At 45.5% G+C, this 15729-nt stretch overlaps 1 protein-coding gene and 1 long non-coding RNA gene across 3 annotated transcripts in view; one reads left to right on the plus strand and one right to left on the minus strand.

Moving 5' to 3' along the window:
• Positions 1-30: 30 nt before the first annotated feature.
• On the minus strand, positions 31-15339 carry ankrd33ba (ankyrin repeat domain 33ba). Its single transcript, XM_061758078.1, has 6 exons — positions 14965-15339; positions 6496-6625; positions 6099-6239; positions 4700-4841; positions 4416-4614; positions 31-1469 (listed from the first exon to the last, which is right to left on the minus strand). Exons 1-6 carry the CDS (start codon positions 15337-15339, stop codon positions 927-929), a joined length of 1530 nt encoding a protein of 509 aa, XP_061614062.1. The 3' UTR covers positions 31-926.
• Positions 15304-15729, plus strand: part of LOC133470122 (uncharacterized) — an 8883-nt gene continuing 8457 nt past the window's right edge. The window contains exon 1 of one of the 2 annotated variants that reach the window (XR_009785867.1): positions 15304-15443. This is a non-coding gene — a long non-coding RNA (uncharacterized LOC133470122). Of the gene's footprint in view, positions 15444-15634 lie in introns of those variants that run through there. The other variant, XR_009785868.1, reaches the window with a different exon arrangement.

Here is a 15729-nt window from a genome sequence, read left to right on the forward strand (position 1 = left end):
ACTTTCGATAAAATAATAACAGCTTCAAAATGATAGAAAAATTACTTTTTATTACAAAATATAGTATTTTCATCACAGCGTCTTTGTGCAATTTGTTGCAGCGATATTTGACACTTGTAGGTAGTCTTGCTGGAGAAAATTCTAGTGAAAATGTAATGTGATTCGATTTCTAGATGATTGACTGTTTTTGTTGTGCTTCAAAACACCATATTAGTGTGTTCTCCCCCCTTTCCGATAAGGTGTGAGAGGTGTGGTCACTAGGGCTGCTTTTAGGAACATTCATTCATTCATTTTCCGGACCGTTTATCCTCACGCGGGTCGCGGGCGTGCCGGAGGCTACACCAGCTATCTTAGGGTGAGAGGCAGGGTACACCCTGAATTAGTCGCCAGCCAATCACATATAAGCAAACAACCATTCGCACTCACATTCACACCTACGGGCAATTTAGTCTTCAATCAACGTACGACGCATGTTTTTGGGATGTGGGAGGAAACCGGAGTGCCCGGAGAAAACCCACGCAGGCACGGGGAGAACATGCAAACTCCACACAAAAGGGCCGGGATTTGAACCCCGGTCCTCCGAGCTGTGAGGCAGATGTGCTAACCAGTCGCCCACCGTGCTGCCGCTTTTAAGAACAATAAATATGAAATAATAAGTTAAAGCTAAAAACACTTTCAAGTATCAAAACCCCTGGATAATCCATATGGGACATGGCAAAGGATACTGAGCACTTCTAAAGCTGGCGGCAATCTTATTAATGTCTCTTTCCATCTACTCCAAGTTCATATAATCATACAAAATCAACATTGTCTTGAGTTATAGGAATACTGCTGGTAAGTCTAGTCACCCTGAGTCAAATAATGTCCAACCTTTTTTTTTTTTTTTTTTTTTTTTTTTTGGTTTAGTGTGCTAAAAAAAAAAAAGACTACTTCCTCATCCCGACAGTGAGGTGTCTCTCGGTTAATGCCTCCAGCCTCCTCCTTTCAGCCTCCTCGGCTTTCCTCCTCTCCTCTTTGAGCTCCTTATATCTCCACTTAGGGATCTGCAGCAGGTGCCTGCCTCCATCTTTGGTGCTGCTCTTCCTGTGGATCTTTTCAGGCTCATAAGTGGGTGTGGGGGCCTTGGACACCCTCACCTTGGGGATGCTGAATCCCGGCCTGACGCTGCTCCTCCTGAGCAACATGTGCAGAGGCAGCAGGCTGGTCCTTCGTAGCTCCGTTTCGTTATAAGACAACATTCCTAGGCTGGAGCTCCTGACTCGAGGCATCGTTCTGTGCGATTGAAGGCTGGCGCGCCGGTCGGCTGAGGGCTTGGGCACCAGAGTGACCCGTGAGTTCTGAAATAGCTTGAGGTGGGTGTCCACCCTGTCCGGATTTATGGCGCTGAGCTCTTTGGCGCGCTGATGGCGGAGGATCTCAGGAACTGCATAGCGGCGTTTGCCCACACTTGGGGGGCTGTTAGGGCACACCTAAAATACAAGTGTGACTGTCATAACTGTCCTAAAGCTGTTCAGGCAAGCAAAGATCAGCAAATAACCCCCCCCCCCCCCCTCCCAAAGGTTTATGATTGCTTATATTTCTAACGGAGAGCACGGACACCCTGTGAACGAAACTCAATTTGGCCGCGATCTTGTTCTTTCCGTCTCGACCCACAGCTCGTGACCATAGGTCCACGAGGGCAGCAACGTAGATCAGTCAGTAAATTGAGAGCGTTGCCTTTTGGCTCAGCTCCTTCTTTACCACGACAGACCAGTATAGAGTCCGCATCACTGCAAATGCACCGATTGGCCTGTCGATCTCCTGCTCCATTCTTCCCTCACTTGTGAACTTACTTCAACAACTCCACTTGGGCATGATCTCCTCCTCGACCCAGAGAGGGCACTCCACCCTTTTCCAACTGAGAACAATGGTCACAGATTTGGAGGTGCTGATTTTCATCCCAGCTGCTTCACACTCGGCTGCAAACCGCAAAGCGAGAGTTGAAGATCACGGCTTGATGAAGCCATCAGAACCACAAAATCTGCAAAAAGCAGAGACGTAATACTGACATCACCAAACCAGACCCCCTAAACGCCTTGGCTGCGCCTAGAAATTGTGTCCATGGAGGTAATGAACAGAATCAGTGACAAAGGGCAGCCTTGGTGGACTCCAACTCTCACTGGAAACATATTCGACTTACTGCCGGCAATGTGGAGCAAACTCTGACACCGGTCATACAGGGACCAAACAGCCCTTATCACGGGGTCTGACACCCCATACACCTGGAGCACCCTCCATAGGACTCCCCGAGGGAGACGTTCCAACGCCTTTTCCAAGTCCACAAAATAAATGTAGACTGGTTGGGCAAACTCCCATGCACCCTCCATAACCCTTGTGAGGGTGTAGCGCTGGTCCACAGTTCCACGGCCAGGACGGAGTGCGATTCCCCCTGTAGTTGGAACAAACCCTCCGGCCTCCCTTCTTAAAAAGGGGGTCTACCACCCCAGTCCGCCAATCCAGAGGCACTGTCCCCGATGTCCACACGATGTTGCAGAGGCATGTCATCCAGGACAGCCCGACAACATCCAGTGCCTTTAGGAACACCAAGTGGACTCATTCACCCCAGGGCCCTGCCACTGAGGAGCTTTTTAATCACCTCGGTGATCTCTCTGTGATAGGAGAGCCCACCTCAGAGTCCTCACACTCTTCTTCCTCATAGGAAGGCGTGTCGGTAGAATTGAGGAGATCTTTGAAGTATTGGCCCTACCGCTGTCCGGAATTTGTTCACCATGGCCTCACGCCCGAGTTTTTGTCTCAGCGACCACCAAAGCTGGGTTCTGCTTGGCTAGCCGGTACCCATCAGCTGCCTGTGGTGTCCCAGAGTCCCAAAAAGGCCCAATAGGACTTTTTCTTCAGCTTGACGGCATCCCTTACCGCTGGTGTCCACCAACGGGTTCGGGGATTGCCGCCACGACAGGTACCGACGACCTTATAGCCACAGCTCCGGTCGGCCGCCTGAACACTGGAGGCACGGAACATGATCCACTCAGACTTAATGTCCCCTGCCTCCCCGGGACGTGCTCAAAGTTCTGCTAGAGGTGGGAGTTGAAACGCCTTCTGATAGCGGGCTCTGCCAGACGTTCCCAACAGACGCTCACAATAGCTGGGGTCTGCCAGGTCGGACCGGCATATTCCCTCACCATCAGAGGCAATTTATCACCAGGTATTGATCGGTTGACAGCTCCGCACCTCTCTTCACCCGACTGTCCAAGACGTGTCCGCAGTTTCGGTGTCAGGACCACAACGTTGATCATTGAGTTCTGATTGGGGGGGCCGTTCCTCCCACTCACCCTCCTCCAGGTCTCACTGTCATTGCCCACATGAGCGTGGAAATCCCTCAAAAGAACAAGGGAGTCCCCAGCGGGGGCGCTCTCCAAAAAGGTTGGGTACTCTGAACTGCTACTTGGTGCATAGGCACAAACAACAGTCAGGACCCATCCCCCCACCCAATGTACAGGCACCAAGACGTGGGGCAATCAGTATGCTCACACCTGCTCATCGCCTCTCACCATGGGCAACTCCAGAATGGAAGGAAGTCCAACCCTCTCGAGAAGACTGATACCAGGGTCCAAGCTGACTATATCGAGTAGGAATTTCTTGATCCCACACACCAGCTCAGACTCCTTCCCTGCCAGAGAGGTGACATTCCAGGTCCCTAGAGCCAGACTCTGTAGCAAAGGATCAGACCGCCAAGGTCCCGCTTTTGGCCGCCGCCCAGCTCACATTGCACCTGCCCCCTTTGGCCCCTCGCACAGGTGTTTAGCCCATGGAAAGGGGGACCCATGTTGCCTTTTCGGGCTGTGCCCGGCCAGGCCCCATGGGTGCAGTCCTGGCCACCAGACGCTCGCCATCAAGCCCAACCTCCAGGCCTAGCTCCAGAGAGGGTCCCCGGTGACCCGTGTCCGGGCAAGGGGAAAGAGGTCCAAATGTTTTTCTCATCATTGGGGTTCTATGAGCCATGCTTCCTCTGGTCCCCCAACTAGGACGTGTTTGCAATGGGTGACTCTACAAGTGGCATAAAGCCCCAGACAACTTAGCTCCTCGGATCATTGGGGCATGCAAACCCCTCCACCAAAATAAGGTGACGGCTCCAGGAGGGAGCTCCTCAACTCACTTCAACATAAAATAAATTCATAAATATGTGAGTTTTAAAAGTTTAAAAGTTTTACAATTTTCTGAGAATTTTGACTTGCTTCTCACTACTTTGAAATGATTTTGGATACTGTATGCACCACTCACCACCACAACAGTGCTGAATCATGCTTAGTTTTGGTCCAAATACAATTAAATTGGCTAAGTAAAATCATCCTCTTTACAAAATTGCTACATCCGAAATAATTGTATTGATTTTTTATTTTTACTTTATGGCCACTCACTGTATGACAGGTCAGGGCGATGAAAGGGCTCCTGATGGCTGTCGTCACAGACACCAGGTGGTCGATGACGCCGGCGTCCTCGGGGTTGGTGACGTTGGCAATGTTGAAGATGTCGCGCACTGTGTCAGTCAAGCGCTTCAGACAGCTTCGTGGCTCCTGGGCTTTGGCCACCATGGATGCCAGCGGGGGCCATTCTAGACTAAGAAAGCAGCATGACTGTAATGTTGCAGTTGCCCTTTAAATCAACCACTGCACAAGACCAAAAGGGAAGGATAGATTTTTACCTGTATGCATCACAGATTTGTTTCGGCGTGGAGCGTTCCATCAGTCGGGCCATCACCCAGGCAGTTTCGTAGCGGCCAGTGAACAAGGCCCACTCCCTGGCGGTCATTTGGCGGCCACAATCTCGTGCATTTAGAGTCGCTCCTGAGAGGAACAAAATGATGTCATTGAAAGGGGGGCATTGCCATTAGAGGAAATGAGACAAAGCTGTGTCTATTACACTTTCAGAACTCCAATTGTTCAAGTAAAATATACTCCGGAAAGACAACTAAACTCAGACAGTAGTTTGTGATGTCACTGTGTAAGGAAACACTTCAATCATTTGCATACTCTTTGTTTCCATGTGTGATGTGAGGCACAAGTAAACCTGCACTCAAAATATGCACTATATTGCCAAAAGTATTCACTCACCTGCCTTGACTCATATATCATCAATAGGATTTAATATGACGTTGGTCCACGCTTTACCCCATAACAGCTTTAATTCTTCTGAAAAGGCTTTCCTCAAGTCTGAGTGTCGGGATTTTTTGACCACTCTTCCAGAAGCGTGTTTGGAGGTCACACAGTGATGTTGGACGAGAAGTCCAGGCTCCCAGTCTCCGCTTTAATTCATCTCAAAGGTGTTTTGTCCAGTTGATGTCAGGATTTTGTTAAGGCCAGTCAAGTTCATCTACATCAAACTCTCTGATCCATTTCTTTAGGGACCTTGCTTTGTGCACTGTTGCACAGCCAGGTTAGAAATGGAAGAACTGTTCCCACAAAATTGGGAGCATGGAATTGTCCAAAATGTTGGCTCCGTAGTTCCAGTGAAAGGAACTCCGAGAGATTCAGCATACCAAAAGATTTTGGACAATTTATTGCTCCTATCTTTGTGGGAACAGTTTGGGGATGGCCGGTTCCTGCTCCAACATGGCTGTGCACCAATGCACAAAGCAAGGTCCATAAAGACACTGGTGAGACTTTGGTGTGGATAAACTTGACTGGCCTGCACAGAGTCCTGACCTCAACCTGATAAAACACCTTTGGGATGAATTAAAGTGCAGACAGAGAGCCAGGCCTTCTCGTCCAACATCACTGTGTGACCTCACTAAAACGCTTCTGGAAGAGTGGTCAAAAATTCCACACACTACTGTACCTTGTGGAAAGCCTTTTCAAAAGAATTAAAGCTGTTACACTAGCACATGCTAGGACTGAACATTTGCATGTGCTTCAATTGTACTGACCACCATTTTTAGTGTTTCGTGGCAGATGCGTTTTGTGTTTAAAAAAAAACAATTATATAAAAAAACAATTATATATATATATATAGAGAGAGAGAGAGAGAGATATAGATCTGAGTTCCTGGACTCCTAATTTAAAGTTGATTGTGTTCCATGACTTGATGTACAGAGATTCCCTCACCCGCCATCATGAGCGACCGCACACATTCAACACGGCCCTGCATGGCAGCTTTCATGAGAGCAGTGAAGCCGTGACAGTTTCTCCTTTCGATGTCCAAGCCTAAGTAGTAGTTGAGCAGGTAGTTGGTGATTGTAATGTGACCTAAAGAAAACACAGGCACAAAGATAACAACCCATCAATCACACGTGACTGGTGACATTTTTATGCATCACTTTATCAATGGGTCTGTGTCTGTGTGTGTGTGTGTTTGCAGTGAGCGAGTGTGTGTGCAAGAGTGTGCGAGTGAATGCGTGTGTGCAAGAGTGCATGTATGTGACTGTGTGAGAGCCTGTGTGAGATTGTGCGTGAGTGAGTATGTGTGAGTGCATGTGCGATAGTGAGCGAGTGAGCGACTGACCTGCCTGCGCTGCAGTGATGAGGGCCGTGTTCCCCTCACTGTCCTGCCAGTTAGCATCCAGATACGGACATTGAGACAGCGCTATGACAACGTCAACATAACCTTGGTAACAAGCAACCAGCAGCCCTGTCTGAGATGACAAAAAAAGTGAAGGCGTTAAGTGAGAGAAATGCACAAACATTTGTCATAGAAGATGAGGCAAAAGTGCGGTCTTATTGGACCCTGAAAGAAGCAAAGCTTAAGCATAGCAGCAATAGGCGGCATGGACCTTTGTGAATTATTATGACGTTTTCACGAGAAAACGAGACATGTTGAACTCAGCGGAAAAGTAAGCAAGAGTCGCAGTCTGATGCTGTGTGCCAGAAAAGGAGTTTGTGTTTGTGTGCGTATGTGTGAATGTCGCTCTGTGTGGGAGTGGGAGCTTATGTTTGCCATAGTGATGACCCAGGAAAACTCAGCTGAAAGTAAAAGTTGGGTACTTTTCTGGCAGTCATAAACCAACACAAACAAGGTTGATGATGGGGGAGTTGAAGTTTACTTCTTAGTTGATAGTTCATAGGGTCACACTTTTAGCTCTGTTTTGTAAGCCCATATATCGAACTGTATTTTACAGTAATACAATGACTATCATTATTTTCTTTTTTTTTTTCCTGTGACACATCTTAAATTGAACAAATCTAAATTAGCATATTACAGCATTGTTCACCACTAGGAGCAATTCTCCCTTGTTCGGAAGGCAATGCTTGCATTAAATTCAGAAAATATGAAGCTCATTTACAAAGTAAACATTTACACACGTCACATACATCAACGCACCATTGAGCTTTAGTGCACAGACGTGAGGTTCTCTGCATACTAACTTGACTCAATGTACTGTGCTGTTCTGTATATATATATATATATATATATATATATATATATAATTTTTTTTTTTTCATGTCCTTTTCCAGGCGCACTCTGTAGCTCCACGAAGAGCTCCAGTCAAATTAGCATGGTGGTGCACTATCCAAAGTTGCAATTAAATTGGACAACCTCATTTTCTACCTCTCTCTCACACACACACACACACTCTCTCACACTCAGAAGAACGCATACTGAGCGTCTGTGAGGCAGACCTCTGACTGGTACAAATTGAAATAGAAGCATTATATTTATTCTTCAATCCTAGTTTGGCCACAAGCCTCATTTGCATACAGCCGAGCAAGACAAGCATTGATGTAAACCGCAAAGCATTTAAAGCAACTTTATGACGTTCCGACCTTAATATCGTGTCACTGTATTATTGTTACAAAAGTACTCAACTGTTGTTGCCAAGGGAACAACTTCTGTGGTCTTATGATATTGGTCGACCAATGAGTACTTGTACAAACTGTTTTGTTTTAGATTTATTGGTATTCTTGATGTATTTTATTTATCTTCTGATCCTGATCATGTGATGCTGATAATAAAATGCTATTGTACAATACGACATGCCTAAATGTTTCATCTGTGAATAACTGCTTTATTTTTATTTTTACTTGCAGTGACTTAAATGTCAATTATATTCCCCAACTCTAAGGCAAGCCCTGGAGCAAAAAAAAAACAAAAATGATATGTGGCTGCTTAAAATTACATAAATTATAAGTCGATACTGTATGATTGAATATAATAAACAATTTTGAAAATAATTGCTGGACTTTAGCAATTAGCTTTTTGACAACATTGTTCAGTATTGCCGTAGACTAATTCAAGACATGTTTTGTTGGTATTTTGCATGTACATTCACTGTCTACTACAGGTTCTGAGCTTGTTTAAAAAAATAACATCTTATGTTTAATGTAATGATAGTCTTCAAATGGCAAACAAGCAAAAATGTGTTAAATGTTAAAAATATGTAACATTGTTTACATGTTCTGTATTTAGCACAGCAACTCAAATGTATGAAACACTGCAACTCTAGGAGTTGTCCGAAAGCAACAACATAAATCATCTCTTAAAACATAAAATGAAAATAAACACTGAGAAAACATCAAATTCTATGTACTGTATGCTCTGTCTATATTTTTTTAAATGAAATCGCCAATGCACCAACATTTTTGGTATTTCCCAGAGTGCAAGCTACTTAAAACAGAATTTATAGCCCATGTGTAATGGACATGATGTAAAACAAACAACTATTAAAACAAGCCAGGCTGTCAGCCGAGTGCACGTAATCGCATTAGTGTTGTCAGGCCTGGGAGCCTCGAGGAGACAAAGGGGGAATGTTTGTTGGGAATAATTGGTGGATTGTCTGGAAAAAAGTTCGCTTTAACTGCATGGCTCTGGTCATCCACGCAGATCTGGTTGGTCGAACACATGTAGACCTGTCACACACACACACACGCACGCACGTTATGTATTTACTCTGCAAACTAATTTCATACATCATATATAGCCCTCACAGTGATTTTAAAGGCAGTCCTAACAAGAAAGCTCCTCCTGAACCCGAAACAGTGAAAGATTTTATTTTTCATGGAGACCAAACAAAAAGCCAGGCAGACTAAAGACAAAAGCAATTTGAAGACTTTCATTATTTTATGCTGATGGGCGTTCTGTATATCCTCACTGATTTTTAATCTCATGTGCTCCAATTCTCCGGATTCCCGCTGACCTCGTATAACCTTTCTATTTTCAAATCGTATCCGTGACGTTAATGCAGCTCCAACTTGCTTTCATATTGACGTTCAGACTACTATGTGAAAGGTTATACCTGCACAACTTAATGAAATTCAATATAAGAAAACTCTTGACTTTAAGAAAATTATGATGTAAGTCTTGGTAAAGGCAGAGGTTTATTTGATTTTGTACAGTACTATAAAGAATATTAATGTACACTTGTTCAGGAAAAAAAAAAAACCCTGCCTGTGCGGAATTTCTTTGGGTACTCTGTGTGACGATACGATTTTAACTGGACCCAGAAGCAAGCGGAGGCTGAGAGGTTTGTGGTGAAAGGTTTATTGAAGAGGATATGGAGATGGATACTTGAGGCATACTGGCGGGTTGTCGAGACAGGGAACGTGTGGCAAGCGGTGGCGTGAGCAGGTGGATGGCTTGGCGGCGTGATGGAAGAAGTCAACACGGCGGGGGACACGAAAGGAGCACTGAGGACAAGGAAAAACACGGAGGTCAGAAGGATAGCGAGGACATGTTGGTTAGAGAGCCGGTGTACCACAGGAGAGCGTTAATACTCTGGCAAGGGTTTCTGGGTCGTCAAGCTTGGGGGAAATCCAGGAGCGTTCCTCTGGACCATACCCCTCCCAGTCTACCAGAAACTGGTAACCCCTCCCCCTGGGCCTCACATTGAGGATGCACGAAACCGTGAAGGCCGGATGGCTGTTGATAGCGGGGGGCGGGGGTTTGGGGGAGGATGGTCAGAGGTGGAGACACGGTTGAGTAGTGACACATGGAATGTTGGATGAATTTTTGGAGATTGCGGAAGTTTCAGTTGAACAGACTTGAGATTGATGATTTTCATGATTGGGAATGGATCAATAACACGTGGAGTGAGTTTGCGGGATACCGTCTGGAGTGAGAGGTCACGGGAGGAAAGCTAAATGGACTGACCCACCTTGTATTCAGGTATAGGAGAGCGACGAAGGTCCGCGAGCCGTTTGTTTCTCTATGCGGACCGGGTTAAGGTCGCCTTGATGTCTTTCCAAATGGCCTGGACCCTCTTCAGGTGATCCCTTACTGTGGGAACTGCCGCCGAATGCTTCTGTTCCTTAAATAACGGAGGTTGGAAACTGTAGCAGGCCATGAATGGAGACATACCAGTGGCGGAGCTGGTGAGGGAGTTGTGTGCGTACTCAATCCATGGGAGGAATGAGCTCCAGGAGGTGGGGTCGCATGCGGCAACGCCTCGAAGGGCCGATTCCAGGGACTGATTTGCCCGCTCCGTCTGGCCGTTGGTCTGTGGATGGTATCCCGAAGCCAAGCTGGCTTCTGCACTCACCGCTTTACAGAACTCCTTCCAGACAAGGGAGGAGAACTGAGGACCTCGGGCCGAGACGATATCGATAGGGATTCCGTGGAGTTTGAAGACATGTTGGACAAGGAGGTTAGCAGTTTCAAAGGCAGAGGGTAGCTTGGGGAGGGGTATGTAATGGACGTATTTGGAAAAACGATTGGGGGTAGGCCGGTAACGAAGTCCAAGGTGATGTGGGACCAAGGGCGGCTCGGGATAGACAAGGGACGCAGCAGACCAGCTGGGGGCAGGTGTGAAGTCTTCCTTCGGGCACAGACGGAGCAGGCTTGGACGAACTCCCGGGTGTCTTTGACTAGGCTGGTTTACAAGAAGTGTTGCTGGATGAAATGGATGGTGCGGGTGATGCCTGGATGACAAGTGACCTTGGAGTTGTGGGCCCACTGAAGGACGTCAGAGCGTGTGGAATCGGGTATGAACAGTCGGTTCGGAGGTCCGCTCTTGGGATCCGGGTGAGTCTTTTGAGCCTCTTTAACCACCTGTTCGATTTTCCAAGTGGCTGCTCCAAGGAAGCACGAGGAAGGGAGGATGGGTTCTGGTTCTGCAGGGCTGGAAGAAGGTGAGTACATGCGAGACAGGGTGTCAGGTTTGCTGTTGCGGGATCCAGGACTCTTATAAAAAATGTATAAAGAGTTATGTCATAACGCAGTTGCCCATTTCGCTGCTTTTCCGCAGAGGAGATTAGTGACAAATGCGACTTTAGGATTGTTCAGTGGGATAACTTAACGGTTGTAAATTGAAAACTAGGAAACAATTTAGGAGGAATTGGCTGCATGAACCTAAGTCCCCAGAGTAGGGCTCAGGCGGAGGAACATGAGGCTCTTTGTACAGGAGGCGGGGTGGCTCGGAGGCTGCGGGCTCGGAAGGAGGACTTACGGGATCGGATTGCAATTTCGAAGAAAGGAGGGAGACTTGTTGCGTGAGGGAGTTTAAGAATTCCATGATGTCTTGAAGAGCCTTGTCCTGTCTCCCCTATGTGGGCGCCTTGGCGGGAGAGTGCTTGTCGTAGCGCTGGGTCCATGGTAGCCAGAGTATTGTGTCACGATACGATTTTAAGTGGACCCAGGAGCAAGCGGAGGCCGAGAGGTTTGTGGTGAAAGGTTTATTGAAGCCTCACATTCTGGGATGTTTTTGTGGGCGGTAAAGTCCATTTTCATGGCCATGGCCATATTAGAAATGGGAGTTGGCCTAGTTGTTGCACTGATGAGTCACGAATGACCTTCACTTTTATGTTATAATTGGAACTAAACATTGATTTAGACCAGTATTCATCTGAAAGATGTAACTTTTCGCGATTCATTTCTGCACTTAAATTCCATCCATCCATCCATTTACAACACCGCTTAACCTGTTTAGGGTCACGGGGCGCTGACTTCGGGCGAAAGGCGAACTACACCCTGAACTGGTCGCCAGTCAGTCGCAGGGCACAAAAGCAAAAGTTGAGTTTTGTGAACTGCTTCACATGTGTGTTGCATGGTGTTAACTGATACTCCAAACAACACTGATTGGACTACATTCCACAATAATGAAGAAAAAAAAAAGTAAATGTCGACATCTTGGAAATGCTGATTAAAAAAAAAGTCTAAATCTTATCACTAGGTGCATTAAAAAGTTGTCGTAAAAAAATGCTAACTTGAAATCAGTGTCCTTACATAAGTTGTGTATCGGACTTGCAAAAGATTTGTGGTCATGTTATTATTAGCACACTGAATAATCTGGGATATATACAGTGCCAGAAATAGAACAGCTTATCTTTCTCACTCACAGGAAGAGAGAGATGTAATTATGTATCACTGACTGACATACTGTACAACATGATAAACCTCAAATTCCTGATTACATTTATCGAATAATCTCACTCATCTATCCAATCTTTTTTTTTTTTCCAAGTGTATTTATTCCAATTCGTTTAACTTTAAATAAATAAAGTAAAAGTAAATGATGTAACAGTACAGAGATCAGACCAGAGGCCGTTTGCAGTCGATAATGAACGTGTTAACACTCCCATCTGTGGCTATATCAAATCACATGTTCATGACTTTGATTTTTCCAGTCATTCACATGAGCCGGGCTACTTGCAATCATATTGCTTGCTCTGGTGGGGTGTGTTGTCCTGCAATAACATTTATCACACACAATCTAACAACATACTGTATTAGTCCTTCCTTGTCTCCTGAGCTCGCCCTGTTTGGAAAATGTGGTCGAGAGGAGGAGAGCGGGGGCTAACAAGAACAGTGGTCTCATTTAAACTGAATGGATTTGGTGGGTGTGTGCGGGAGGGGTATGTTGAGTCAAAGATGCAGTCTTTCCCATAAGAGGTTAAAAGAACACTATGTCCCGACTCCCCCTATACACTGGTATGGTACTTTAAAAAATAAATAAATAAAAAATGATGTCAAAAATTGTCTATATCAAGGCTGTTTTGTTATAAATTTAATCCTCAGCGAAAAAAAAACAAAAAACATCAGGATAGCAATCTGAGTACAATGGGTGCTAAGGCAGACCGAAAAGGATTTGACATCATGCATTTCAAATGAGAACAGGGGTTATGCGCAAGCAACTTCCGCATTGGGCTAAACAGGTCAAACTTACTTCCGGGTCAAGTAACTGGCAGAGCCCTACGGCAGGAAACTTGGACAAAGCAACTGTTGAAATATTAAACGTCGACAATGTCTTTTGTTTTACACAAAATGTCTTCAGGAAGTACCAAAGATCACCATATTCGATGTTATGGATTTGTTCCTGTTTGCGTATATCATATCACTCTATTATGTAGAAATATTTTATATACAGGTATTTACCTTTTGTCCAAAGACAACAGCCATAATTACATAATGTTACATAATGCATTGTTACAATACACACACACTGATGAGCTTTACAGATATTTTGTAACCTACATTGTGTGTGTGTGTGTGCACATACGTGAGGTCAGTGCATGTTAATGCATTATTCAACTCACACCCTGCTTATTCTATATAAATTGATCTACATTACTGTATATATATATATATACGGCGGCACACACATAGACACACAAGTCCACATTTAAAATTGAGGAATTTAGAGTTCAACTAAAATATTCTGGGAAAAAAATATGCCCAAAAAAAAAAAAAAAAAAACTGAGGTGTTCAATTCATCATCATGTAGGAGTAGGAAAGCGACACGCTAGCCACTAGTTTCCTCTGTAAACAAACACAGTGCAGCTCAGCCTGCAGCTGGCGGACATCATGGCTTGCAATATGCTTTTGGCTGTACAGCAGACTCCTTTGAAACCGCATTTAAATATATAATATACCTTCCAAGTGTTTTCGGAGGCTATTTTTAAACAAAGCGTATCTTTACTGTTCTTAACTTCTCTAAAAAGCGGGTCACGACTTTGCACAAAGAGGAAAATGCGGGTCCCAGAGTGACAACAGTTAAGAACCACTGTCCTCTGGGGGGAAAAAGTTTGGGAAATTAGAATAGATGGTGTTTTCCACTGTAATTTTGATTTGATTTATTTAAGTCTGTGCTCCTGAAGTACAATACAGTATTACATGGAGGTCAGACTGTATCCTTTTCGCAAGGCCTGAAAATAGTTCTGTAAGCCTCTGCACAAAGCTCAGGCTTAATTAATTCTCTCCAGAATCTGATGTGCTTTAAGTGAACTCGTCTCAGCAAGATGCAGCATGCAAGTACAAAATGCAGTACTACTATCCAGTATGCAACTTTCATCGATATGGTCAGGTTGAGTCCGTTCTTAATGTCCCTGTATTAATGTTTGAATTTGACTTTTATTTGCCAATTTTAGGGGGGAACAAAACATTAGATGAATACAACATATTGCTGGCGTCGGGCGGAAACCTCACATCTCCAAAAGCAGCACTTTTCAGGAAACCAAAACAATGGCACATGTTTAACTATTAAGGACAGGACAGGATGAGGGAAATGAGCAAGGCAGTGCTACCGATGAGTGCTGCGATGGGATGCTTTTATAGTGTCTATAAACATTAGTATTAAACGTTATTATTATTATTATTATTATTATTAGTGGTGCCAGTCGAAATTGGTAATGTCATTCAATTTATTCCTATTGAATAAATGGTTGATTCATTTATTGTAAAAGATACAATTACAAATATTGGCAAAATTATTTTATATATATATATATATTATTATTTTATATATATATATATATATATATATATATATATATATATATATATACACACACACAATTGGTTAGGTAGTTACAATGCAACGAATTAATTAATGATTGAAATGTATTTCCATTTGCCATATTTATTTCTTGATCTCGTCTACGAATGCAATGACCCATTTTGCAAATCAAACGTGGCCCTCGAGCCCCCTCGGCGCCAGACGCCTTTACTTTGGGTACACGTACACGTCTTCGTACACGTCGCGCAATATTCAACTTTTCTTGGCGCAAATACCGGACCGGAGGCGTTCATTGGAGAGCGGCGTACCCTGTTGTTCCGGTCCGTCTGCTGGACCTCGTCCTCCGTGAGCCCACGCCGGAACATGACCCGGACTGCAGCGGCGTTGTTGGCGCAGCACGCCCCGAAGAAAGACACGGGGTCCGGGCTCTGAGGGGACCGAGAGCCCTCGTAGTCCGCGAACGCATCACCGGGCGGGTAGAAGGAGTCGTCCGACGCGATGCTCCTCGTGTCGTCCAAGTCCTCGAAGTCCACTTCTTGGAAATCCTCGTCCTCGCACGAGCCAAGGCGGTCTTCCTCCTCAACTATGGCCGGCTGCACCTGAGGGACGCCCGCGCCGGCTTTGTGCTTGACCCGGAGCGACGCTGCGACTCCTCCGTCCCTGTCGTCCGCGATCAGCACCATCGAACCCCGAGCGAGCGCCGCCTGGCATAGGACGAGCCGCGTCTTCCGGGATGGATCCTCGTCCGACCTTTTTTCGGCCCGAAAGCTCACGTTCCGTTGCTCGGGTGAGTTCGCTGCGCGCCCATCAGCATTCAGGCGTTGGTGCGCTTGAACGCAACACGTAGCGAGCGGTTGCGAGTGTCCGCGTGAGATGATGAGAGCGTGTAGAGCGCAAACATGACATGCAGGGCGGGGAAAAAGACGCAAAACCCAACACGCAGTCCAATAATCCGATTAGAGCCCCTCTCCCTCCCAACGCCCATCAAAGTAGTTTGTCCCGAGTTTACGATGAGTTGTTCCGTTCGTTGGGCGGCGACGTGCATTTGGAGTACAGACGCACGCAGTGTCACG

The sequence above is a fragment of the Phyllopteryx taeniolatus genome, chromosome 20 (assembly GCF_024500385.1).
Source record: "Phyllopteryx taeniolatus isolate TA_2022b chromosome 20, UOR_Ptae_1.2, whole genome shotgun sequence".
Lineage (NCBI taxonomy): Eukaryota > Metazoa > Chordata > Actinopteri > Syngnathiformes > Syngnathidae > Phyllopteryx > Phyllopteryx taeniolatus.

Bases quoted from the DNA above. Each gene is read 5' to 3' on its own strand.
- ankrd33ba (XM_061758078.1), bottom strand. From the start codon at position 15,339: ATGGTGCTGATCGCGGACGACAGGGACGGAGGAGTCGCAGCGTCGCTC. The intron at 6,626-14,964 runs GTACGCCGCTCT...TTGTCATCTCAG, and splicing joins AGACGGACCGGAACAACAGG to ACAGGGCTGCTGGTTGCTTG. The intron at 1,470-4,415 runs GTGAGTGGCCAT...CTTGTATTTTAG, and splicing joins TCGCCCTGACCTGTCATACA to GTGTGCCCTAACAGCCCCCC.